This window comes from Dromiciops gliroides, chromosome X (assembly GCF_019393635.1).
Source record: "Dromiciops gliroides isolate mDroGli1 chromosome X, mDroGli1.pri, whole genome shotgun sequence".
Classification (NCBI taxonomy): domain Eukaryota; kingdom Metazoa; phylum Chordata; class Mammalia; order Microbiotheria; family Microbiotheriidae; genus Dromiciops; species Dromiciops gliroides.
The window spans coordinates 48,494,198-48,506,468 of NC_057867.1; the positions used below are offsets into that span (position 1 = coordinate 48,494,198).

A 12,271-nucleotide genomic window follows, 5' to 3' on the forward strand; every position below is an offset into this window, starting at 1 on the left:
ATAGAAGGGGAAACTGAGGCCCAGAGAGGGAAGAGAACATAACATCATGGGATCCCTCACCAGCCCCGTGACTTCCTGGCCTAAGATGGTAGCCCTCTCCATGGTCACCATTCCCCTATGTTATCTTCCTCCACTGAAATGGAAGTTCCTGGAGGGCAAGGCTCTTCTAGCTTCCTGGACTTGTATCTAGTGCCTAGTAGTGCTAATCATATACAGTCAGTGCTTAATTAATGTTCTTTTCTCCATGGCTCTACAGCTAGGAAGGACCTCAGAGACCATGTAATCCAAAGCGCCTTCATTTTCCCGAGGAGAAAGCTGAGGCCTAGAGAGGTCAGATGATTCACCAAATTACATGTAAAATACAAATGTTGACACAATTTTTTTTTTTTTTTTTGGCGAGGCAATGGGGGTTAAGTGACTTGCCCAGGGTCACACAGCCGGTAAGTGTCAAGTGTCTGAGGCCGGATTTGAACTCAGGTTCTCCTGACTCCAGGGCCGGTGCTCTATCCACTGCGCCACCTAGCCGCCCCAACACAAAGTTGTTTTTTTTTTTTAAATTGGCAGCTAGGTGGCGCAGTGGATAGAGCACCGGCCCTGGAGTCAGGAGAACCTGAGTTCAAATCCGGCCTCAGACACTTGACACTTACCGGCTGTGTGACCCTGGGCAAGTCACTTAACCCCCATTGCCTCGCCAAAAAAACCCCCCAAAACAAAAAAAAACCCTTTGTGTTCCAAATTCTCTTCCTCCCTCCTCCCCCACCCCCAAGAACTCAAGCAATTCAATAAAAGCAAAAAGAGGTCAGATGATTTACCAAGGTCACACAGGTTATAAGCACCAGGGGTGATATTAGAACCCAGATCCTCTGACTAAATTACACTATACCTGGTTTACTTCTTGGTTCTCAGTGTACTCCAGATAGTTGAGGTTACCAGATAAACAAGCCTGACTATATTAAGGACAGTTACAATATTTAATTTGTTCTCAATCCTCAATTACTGAAGAACCAGATTGTGAAATGGGGGGTAGTGGGCATAGGAATGGGGATAGGCTATCGTTAGTTAATATGATTCTTGTTTTACTAGATTAGGGTGATCAAAAATATGCCATGTCATGAAAAATTGAGTGCCTCACTTCCCTTCCCTAAAGGGGGCATAGCAGAAGGGTCACATAGAGCTGGGCTGAGGGTTAGGGCACAGTGTTAAGGTGTTGGGGGGTAGTTTAAAACATCATCACTATCTACCTGGCTCCCAGATGTCATGGAGGTTGTTGTCATTCAATCATTTCAGTCATGCCTGACTCTTTGGGCATAATTTTTTTTGGTTTTGTTTTGTTTGGGGCAAGGATATTGGAGTGGTCCACCATTTCCTTCTCTAGCTCATTTGACAGATGAAGAAACTGAGGTCAACAGGGTGAAGTGACTTTCCCAGGGTCACATAGCTACTAAGTGTCTGAGGCCACATTTGAACTCAGGTCCTCCTGACTGCAGGCCTGATGCTCTAGCCACTGCACCACCTAGCTACCCTAGCAGAGAAGTTAGGGTACTAGATTTGCAGTCACAAAGACCTGGTTTCAAAACCTGACTCAGATACTTACTAGCAATGTGACTCTAGGCAAGTCACCTCAGCAATCTGTGCCTGAGTTTCCTCACGGGTAAAATCAGGACATGGGACTTGACCTCTAAGGCCCAGAGCTAGAATAGCTCTGGATTCATGATCCTATGAGACAGTGCTTTTCCTCTAGGCGGGGTGTTCTCAAACTGTCAGCCATGACCAACTGGCTGCTTCCATTTTCCCAGGAGGCTGTTTCCCGAGTCCTAGTGAGGTACAAGGAGGGATGTACGCTGTCATTTCCCCATATATTCCAATCTTCCCCCTTAAGAGGTATTAATTAACGTGACCCACTGTTCTTGACCACAAATAGCTCCTAGGTAATCATAAAGCCTCAGTTGCCCAGAATTAAGTCTCTGCATACCACCACCAGGAAAAGGGCTTCTGCTGTGGACCCAACTTTATACAGTTCCACAAGCCCAGATTCAAATGACAGGCTACTCTGTGTCAGGCTAATGGAGAGAGAGGTGATAGAAATACCACAACCACAAAACCCACAGTCCCTGCCCACAAGGGGCTTACTTTTGATTGCAGGGAAACAAGTACCACACAGATGAGCAAAATGTAAACTATGAGGTAGGCTAGCTAGGTGGCCCAGGGGAGAGAGTGCCATGCCCGGAGTCAGGAAGACCTGAGTTCAAATGTGGCCTCAGACAGTTTTACCAGCTGTGTGACCCTGGGCAAGTCACTTTACCCTGTTGGCCTCAGTTTCCTCATCTGTCAAATGAGCTGGAGAAGGAAATGGCCAACTGCTCCAGTAGTTTACCAAGAAAACCCCAAATGGGGTCAGCAAGAGTCGGACACGACTGAAAAGAGTGAACCATAAAACTCCAAGGTTCTGGGGGGGTGGAGGGAGGGCATTTGAGCTGAGCCTTGAGTGGAGCCAGGGGATCTTGTAAGTCCATGGCTGGAGCTCAAAGCCTGGTCACTAGGGTTTGAACGAGAAAAGGTTTGAAAGCAAGCCTGCTGGCTCCCAAAGCAGCCAGAGCCAGGGACTGCACAGAGCACTCTTTGCCCAAGCAGCCAAGGCCCACAAGAGAGAGAGAGCCAAGCTCCATCATGGTGAGCTCTTCCAATGAAAGCTGTTCTGTGGGATGAGAATCTGGAAAAAACACATTTCCAATTTGGATCCTGGATTCCAAAACCTAAGGATCACTTCCATTTCTCTCAGCCGTGCTATTCAACGCATGTCTTTTTGTGCAGAGGCAACCAGGAGACAATTTGTATTGGCAAGGGCTGAAATCACCCGTCGCTGGGGGCCGACAGTAGGGGAAGTAATTGAAAACCTTTGAGCAAGGCTCTGCTTTCTAGAGGCACACATACTACGGGCAGGGAAAAAATCACTGGGGTGCACTGGGGTGAAGACACCTCGAATTAGAGGATGAGGACCAGAGCTGAAAAGTGGGGCCTTCTGAGAGCCCCTTCTCAGGCCCTTTGGTTCCTCTTCTAGGTAATAAGATTAGACTTAATCGACTTGAAGCTTCCTTCTAGCTTGAAATCCATGATTCTATGATGCCCTGGAACAGAATCTGCCAATGGAGATGACAGGAAATCGATTCATAGCTAGACAGCTCGTCAAGGTAGGAAAAAAAGGGATGGCAACCCCAAACTGGTTGGAGGGTGCTTTGAGTCTTTTACACATTTTCCACCTAATTTTGAGTCAAGCAGGAGTCCAACGGAGGCAGTACTCTATGGGGGTGATAGTGATTGAGCTAGGACTCACTGAGAGGCAATGTGGCTCAACAGAAAGATCAATGGATCTTCCCCTCCCCCCTCCACTTACTATCTCTAGGACCTTCAGCAAACTACTTGCCCTCTCTGGGCCTCAGTTTCCTTTATCTGTAAAATGAGGGGGCTATATTAGATGACCTCTGAAGTCCCTTCCAGCTCTAGAGCCATGATCCTACATGTTGGGGCAATCTATGTGCTGAAGTAGATAAAATGCTGGGCCCGGAGTTAGGAAAACCTGAGTTCAAATATGGCCTCAGACACTTACTAGCCGTGTGACCCTAGACAAGTCACTTAGTCTCTGCCTGTCTTCGTTTCTTCATTTGTAAAACGGGACTAATAATAGCATGGACCTTTTGGGGTCGTTATGAGGATCAAATGAGATCATATTTACAAAGTGCTTAGCTCTTAGCATAGTGCATGGCCTATAGTAGATGCTTAATCAATGCTTGTTCCTTCCCCCATCTTTGATGCTCAGCTCTGAAGCCTATGCCTTTATAAAGTGCCTAGCACAAAGTAATCCTATATAAATGTTAGTTATGGTTATTATTATTATTATTTATACTTTTCTAGAACAGAATCGATAGAGTATCTAGAGTTAGCTATTATAATTATTCAGGGTACACAGAACTCCCAGGTGAAGAAGCTCCCCCCACCAATAGAGATGGGCATCTTCTTGGCAACTGCAAGTGGTACCCAGCACATTGAGAGGCTATATTAGAAATATAACATATTTATATTAAACAGAAGGGTTTACTTATCTCCATAAGAGATTTGGCTAGTCTTAGAAATCATACGATTCAGAGCTGGCAATGTCCACATTTTACGGATGGGTAAACTAAGGTTCACTGAGAAGGGGCCCAAACTCCAGCCTCCCTAAGTCTAAGGCCAGCACTCTATACACACCTTTCCTCATGCAGCCATTTATACCACACTTAAAAAAGATGATGAGAAAGGCTTTACACAACATGATATTATTTGGGCCTTAGAACAACCTTGTAATGCCCAGGAATTACTACCAAGGGGGAAACTGCCTCTCAGAGGTCAGGCACCTTACCCAGAGCCACACAGCTAGTAATTTGCAGAGCAATAACTGAGAATCTGTATGGTATGGTGGCAAGAGGGCTGGATTTACAATTAGAGGACCTGAGTTCAAATCCCACCTCTGTCATTAACTACCCATGTGACCACGAGCAAGTTGTCTGAACATCTGGAGCAGTTTATCTTCACTGGCCTCTGAGATTCCTTTGACCTCTAAATCGGCCTTTACATACCATAAGTCTTCTGACTCTAAATCTAGTGCCTGCCTCACTCTCACTGAATACAAGCCCATTTGGTTGGGGGCCCTTTGGCTTTGGATGGGGAGCAGGGAGTGAATCGAAATGAGCCCCCAAAGTCATTCTCTTATCTTGGAGATGTGCCCCTTTATACAAGACCCCGGATGACACAAGATCATGAGCTTACCACAGACACTTTGTTGATGACGTCTCTTGCAACAGCCAGACCTTGGGCAAATGTCCGGGCGGCGACAAAGGCCCGAGTCACCTGTAACTTGAGTTTTCGTGGCACATCACCAAAGGGTTTCAGCTGTTCTGTGTACTTGCTCACACATTCCAAGTACTCATCTGTAAAATGGTGTTGGGGATTCACGAGGCGAAACATTCGCTCCAGAAGGCGGGCCCAGAAGTCATTGAGCATTTCTTCCAAGTTCACATTGCCTACCACGTAGTACCGCTTCAATTCCACAAAGAGATCTTTAAAGAGCTCAGAATTTTGCATGTATAAACGACCGTAGGTCCGCACAAACATGTCATTCAAGGATTTCTCGGCATTTTCAAGTAGCTCTTTGAAGAATTCTAAAAGGGAAGAGAAAAGTGGCATTTTTAGACCATGAGAACACATATTTTAGAAAAGGATTGAGTCCAACCCCTGTGACAGAGGAGAGAGCTGAAGCCTAAGGATGTTAAGTGACTTACTCAAGGTCACATAGGTAGTAAGTAGACTTGCAGAGCCATTTCTTGAAATGATTCTGTGAGGTAGGTATCCCATTATTATCCCCATTTTAGGGATGGGAAAAGGAAAACTGATCTGGGGAGATAGTGTGTTGAACTTCAGAGTCAGGAGGACTTATGTTCAATTCCACCCCAAGCCATTATGAAGGACCCTGGACAAATCACCCTAACCTGTCTGACCCAGAATGTCCTCATCTAAAAAGTGGGGAAAATAATCACACCTTACTTGCTAAGGTTGTCTTGAGGCTTAAATGAGATAATGAATGTAAACCATCCAGCCAACCTTAGAGAGCTCTAGAAATGGCAGCCATTACTATTAAGCCATTAACCTCACTGACCCCTCGGAGGTTGTACAAAGATTGCATTTGTTGGCATTTAAGTGTGTATGTGTGTACACACATTGTCTCCCTGATGGAATCTTTCATTTTTATCTCTGTAGCTTGAGTTCTTAGCACAAGGGCTGGAATAAAGTAGATGCTTGCTTAATAAGTATTGGTTGATTGATTCTAAGTTGCTTTGTAATGACCTTTTTTTTTAGTAAGGCAGTTGGGGTTAAGTGACTTGCCCAGGGTCACACAGCTAGTAAGTGTTAAGTGTCTGAGGCCGGATTTGAACTCAGGTCCTCCTGACTCCAGGGCCGGTGCTCTATCCACTGTGCCACCTAGCTGCCCCTGTAATGACTTTTAAAAAAATTATCAAGCATTTTCCTCCCTCCTTCCCACCTCCCTATAAGAAGTTCATAGACAGGTCTTCACCAATAGGGGTTTCCACACCATCAAAATGGTAGTTCATCATCAAAGGCCTGAGGGTGAGGAAAGTGAGACAAGTTTCCACAAGTATCTGGTGTAATTTCACTTTCTCCTGACTCCAATCCAGTACCTTTTCAATGCCTTCCCCCTACCCCCCCCCCAAAAAAAAAAGAGAAGACAGAAGAGCTAGACCAGGAGGGGCCTAACAAGGCAAGCTATGTGAATTACTCTTTAAAAATAAAATGACAGCCTCAGACACTTGACACTTACTAGCTGTGTGACCCTGGGCAAGCCACTTAACCCCAATTGCCTCACCAAAAAACCAAAAAGATTGAACAACAATAAATCATCTTCTCTGCTCTGGAATGTATCTTTACTGATACCTCTGATCCACTGATCTTAGAAGAAGAGTCAGAATATTCTTCTCTCCCCATTGATACTTCCAGAATCTTAACACTCGCTCCAAAATAAAATGAACAATGATTTTGAATAGTCTTAACACCCCAAGCCCTGCGAGCATTTCCGTAGCCATTAAAGAGCAGACAAAGACTACATGAAACTGCCTATCTCTGTTACATCTAGCCTGCCTTTTAGAAGTATACATGGATTCATCTCAGCAGAATATTTTCTTCTGTAAGAAGGAATCCCTTGTTGCCAAATTTCTAAGTAGGAAATAACCAAATAACCACTTAACCAAATAGAGCAATTGAACCAGGTCAGAATTTGACTCTTTAGTGCCCATGATGCAGGGAACCACATGTGGAACCAACCCTAAATATGGATGAAAAGAATGTTTCTAATTTTCTTTCCAATCTGTTTTTCTCTCAAACTGGGAAGGAAAGAGAACAAAGTAAAACTTTGCTAAAACCTCTTCGGAAGGGTTTCAAAACTGAGTTTCCGGGAACTTAAGCTAACCCCCTTTGCTGGAGAGAGGGTGCTGTGTTTATGTGTATGGAGTAGGAACGGTAGGTGTTATGGTCCACACAGACTCCTCTGCAAACTGATCAGCTCATTTGCAGATGGGCCAGACCTGGGATTTCCATGGGGGTTTCTGGTCCGGGTATTCCCTTCAATGATACAGAGCAGCAGCTCAGCTCTAACTTATGATTAGCTGCTAACTTTATGGTTAGCATTAGAGGTTAAGGAATAGACCCAGGATTGTGTGTCTTCCTGACACACATCATGGGCTATTCCACACTGTCTCTCGTGAGCTTTAATGTATATTTTGATATTGATGTCCCAACATAAATCAGAATTCCTGAACATTTTATTTTACTATTTGTGTAAGACAGAATGAAAGAAGAGTTGTCTTTAAAAACCTACCACCGCCACTACTACACAAAAATGGGAGACAGGCTGGTTTAGAGGGAAAGAAGCCCTGGCTTTGGATCCAGATTGCCAGCCATTTCAAATCTCAATTGTAATCAAGTTATTTCCTGACTCCGGGCCTCAGTTTCACTCATCTGTCAAATGAGGATAATGATGCCTATACCTCCCAACTCATAGAGTAGTTAGGAAGAAAACGCTGTAAATGTTAAAGTGCTTGAGAGAGATTATAGAGAGACATAGAGAGAGATATGTATTCTCAGAGACACATATCTTTCTCAAGCACTTTGAAGTTTACAGACTCTTTTCTTCATTACTACCCCAAATTGGGAAATCTAGATTATCTGTCTATATAGACAAATACACATACATACATACATACATACATATATATATACACACATACATATATATACACACACATATACAGATATATACACACATTCACATACATACACACATATATGCATATGTATGTGCACTGTGTATACATGTGTATGTGTGTATGTGTATGGATCTGTTTGTTTCTTCCTATCCCTCCCTATTTCCATTTGCCAGAGCTGTCTTAGCCAACTACAATGTAGCCAGCCTAACTATGGAATGACAGAATGACTTTCTGTCTTTGACAGTAACATTGCCATGAACACAAACTGTCAGGACATACTAATCAGACCCTGGCCATTATACATGCAAATCAATTTTGGATCATAATATTTAGTGCTAGAAAAGACCATAGAGATCATCCAGACAAAAGGTTATTACGTTAGATTCTGTGGCTAGATTTCAGAGGGTCCACGAAAAATGGAAGTAGGAAAAACACATCTTCACTAACCTCTAACCAAAATTTTGCCTTTCCTTTCAATCATTGTTTTCAAAAACCATTATTCTGAAAAGTCATAGGTTTCACCAGACTGCCACAGAGGTCCGTAACACAAAAAAAGGTGAAGAAAGCGTGTTCTAAATGTAAGGGGTCAAACACCACAGGCCACATGTGGCCCACAATATTCCCAAGGGTCACAGCCCCCATTTCTATTTGAGTTGGATACAATTGGTGTAGATCAACCTAGTCGTTTTACAGGGGAGAAAAGTGAGGTCCAAATACAGGAAATGACTTGATCAGAGTCACACAGTTAATAAGGAACAGAGTGAGATTCAAAACCCAATAGTCAATCTTCAGATGCATTAACAAGATTATGGGATTTCAAAAAAACCAACAAGATTATGGGATTTCAAGCTGAAAAGTACCTTAAAGATCTTATATGCTTAGACAAAGGCAATGACCCAGCCCAAATCACAGGAGTAGTAAGTGATAGAGTAGAGATTAAACTCGATCCTCTTTGTGCCACACACCATGCATTCTCCACTCTGACTCAACCAAGATGTGAAAAATACATGTTGACTGTAGGGTATGGACTGCGTTACACTGGTGACTCACGCCATGCAAAAGACAACAAAGGATAGCCATGTTGGCTAATAGCATCCTTCCCTGGGTCTTGCTTCTCAGATCTTACTTTTGTTCCTGTCTTCCTTATCTTTTTGCTCTCTTGCCTCTGAGCAGTAGCTAAGCTCTAGTAATCAAAGACACTCACACATAGCTATGGAGGACTGTCCAGTTTGATCTTCCCCGCTACCCTACGTATAGGGGAATGGTTAATCGGCTCAGAGAGATTTGTTGTTCAGTCGTGTCTGACTCTTTGTGACCTCAATTGGAGTTTTCTTGGTAAAGGGACTGGAGTGGTTTGCAATTTCTTTTGCCAGCTCATTTTACAGATGAAGAAACTGGGGCAAACAGGGTGAAGTGACTTGCCCAGGGTCACACAGCTGGTAAGTGTTTGAGGCCGGATTTGAACTCGGGCCCAACACTCTATCCATTGTAGTGCCACCTAACCACCCTCAGAAAGATTAAGTGATGTTTTCAAGGTCACGTGGAAGCGATCACAATGGTTTTTCGCCACTCTACAATCACAGCATATTGTTGGTAAATTTCAGGAAACGTATCCTCTAATATAACCCACTAGACATTCAGAAATCTGACCTGTGCTCTCGTGACTCACATTTAATTAATAATTTGCCTGTTTTTAATTCTCTAGAGAGTCATGCTCAGTTTCACTTTTTTTCTAGGGGAAACAGTGTGGGGAGAGGGGTTCCCCTGGCCCATGTGGAATTTAAACCTTGTTAAGATGTTCAAAGTGAATCAGAGTTCAAATCGTGGGCTTCAAAGTACTCCAGCCCAAACAAAGGATTTCACTCATACATGGAAGACTTAATAAAGGCAAGAGTGAAAGTACATTCTTGGAGTTCCTTGGACCTCAGAGGTTGACATAGCTGTATGAAATGTGGCCTCTTAGGATAGTGAGAGAAATGATACAGTGAAGAGGGGACCGGCTTTGAATTCCAATGTGTCCTCTGTCCAATCTCAGGGCAAACCTCAAGGTTCGTTCCCATGCCTGGTATTTCCTGTCTAAGAAGGTTTTTGTTTTTGTTTTTCTTTTCCAAGTTTAGGTTATACTTTGGGGATCAGTTTGGTATTACGTATTAATTTCTAATTCACTTAATCATTCTGAAAGCTTATTTCCTTTCCTTTAATGTGACGGCCAAATAGGTTGCACATTTACATGTTATTTGAGTGGGTACATGACTAATGAAGGCTTGGGAAATTCTAGCTCATGCTGTTTGGTGACCCCAAAGCTTTGGCAGCCTTTTAGAGCTGGAAAGGACATAATAGGTCATGGATTCATAGCTCTAGAGCAGAGGGCCATCTTGTCCAATCCTCTCATTTTACAGAGGATGAACTGAGGCTGAGGGAGGGGAAGTGACTTGGCCCAAGATCACATAGGCAGAAAGCGTCAGAGGCCGAATTTGAACCCAGAAACTTTCGGATTCCAAATCCTTTGGCAAGCTTTCCACTGCAGCAGTTCAGAGGACAGAATTTTAGCCTTCTACCCTCCAAAGAGTTCACTGAACACGCCCCTAGCAATTACTGGACACCTGGGTTGCCACCTTTTTGTGCCTTAACCTCTCCTCTCTCTGTATGTAATAATAATACCCCCTTCAAGTTGGCAAAGTGTCTGAGGTACATTATCTCATTTGAGTCTTATATCAGCTCTGTCAGAGAAGTAAATGACTTGGTCAGGGTCACTCAGCTAAGAAGTATTCAAGTTAAGATTTGAATCCAGGTCTTCCTGACTTCAACAATAACTTTAGGGCTTCCTTTCTACTGTATCTCATTAGAGATGTTACATGCACGGTGCAGTACTTCCCTGACCTGTGCTTTCACCCATGTAGGAAGTCCTGGTGTGGAAACTCCTTTTGGCAATGCAAACTTAAAATTTATCCACCAGGAACTTAAAGATCTGAGAGCTGCCGCCTGTGCAAGGTGATGAGAAGTGAAATTGCTTGCTCAGGGTTCCATAGCTAGTATGTGCCAGAGGCAGGATTGGAACCTGGGCCTTCCTGACTCCATGGGGAGTCCAGCCTACAATAGCCAGGCTGTTATTCCAGGAAGAATGGATAAAATCTATGTGAAAACACTCAACCCTTAAGAAATGGGCCACCTTGGGGGCAGCTAGGTGGCACAGTGGATAAAGCACTGGCCCTGGATTCAGGAGGACCTGAGTTCAAATTTGACCTCAGATATTTGACACTTATTAGCTGTGTGACCTTGGGCAAGTCACTTAACCCTCATTACCCCACACAAAAAAGAAATGAGCTACCTAATTCAACTCCAGTAGCCACTTTGTGTACCATACTATCCCTGTTTTCTGAGGCCATACTTTGTTGAAACTGGGAACCTGGAGTGTTCTCAGTCATTTTCAATTCTCAATGTCATGTGACCATTTTGCCAACTTGAAGGGATTGTATAAACGTCAGCCTTTATTATCTTAAATGTGCTATTGACGATGACCTTCCCTCCAACCAGCTGATGATCCTATGACTGCCTTTACTTATGGCCCATAGCTGATTCCCCAATGGTACTCATGGTAGAAAACAATTGCTTCTTTTTTTTGGTTTTGTTTTGTTTTGTTTTTTTGTTTGTTTGGGGTTTTTTTGCTTTTTTTTTTTTTTTTTGCAGGGCAATGGGGGTTAAGTGACTTGCCCAGGGTCACACAGCTAGTAAGTGTCAAGTGTCTGAGGCCAGATTTGAACTCAGCTACTCCTGAATCCAGGGCCGGTGCTTTATCCACTGCACCACCTAGCAGCCCCCAAAACAATTGCTTCTTAACCATTAGAATGCATTCACTGCCCTTTTTGGAACTCTGTGGGTACTACTTACCAGGTCTAGACCCTCTCAATGCTCTTTTTTTTTGCTGGGCAATGGGGATTAAGTGACTTGTCCAGGGTCATACAGCTAGTAAGTGTCAAGTGCCTCAGGTAGGATTTGAACTCAGGTCCTCCTGAATTCAGAGCTGGTGCTTTATCCACTGTGCCACCTAGCTGCTCCTCAACATTCTTTTGGAAGAGAATAGTCATACAGGCAAGAGGCTTCCAAGCAGTCTAGGCCTTTTGCTAGCTTTCATTTCTTGAATTTGAACAGCCTGGTTTGGGCCATCCCACTATTCTCCTCAGCTCAGCTTGACAAAGGACCTTGGTTGGCATTGAACCTAACCAAGGATCTCGAGGCTCATTTGGGAGGGTCTTGGGCACACAGGGTCATAGATTCAGAGCTGGAAAGGAGCTTGCAGACCATGAAGTCCACGCCCCTTCTTTTATGCACAAGACAACTCGGGCAAAAGCCACACATCTGTGACTGAGGCAGTCTTTGGCACTGCACCATGCTAGGCCCTTCCTCTCATTAAGTTCCTTATAAATGGTTCCCTGCTCTTTCATATTTGAAATCGATTGTCCCAA

At 43.8% G+C, this 12,271-nt stretch overlaps 1 protein-coding gene across 1 annotated transcript in view; it reads right to left on the reverse strand.

The window, feature by feature from the left end:
• Positions 1–12,271, reverse strand: part of GPC4 (glypican 4) — a 143,842-nt gene that overhangs the window by 19,811 nt on the left and 111,760 nt on the right. Inside the window, exon 3 of the mRNA XM_043974370.1 lies at positions 4,801–5,192. Within this exon, the coding sequence (XP_043830305.1) occupies positions 4,801–5,192 (392 nt within the window). The remainder of the gene's footprint in view (positions 1–4,800; positions 5,193–12,271) is intronic.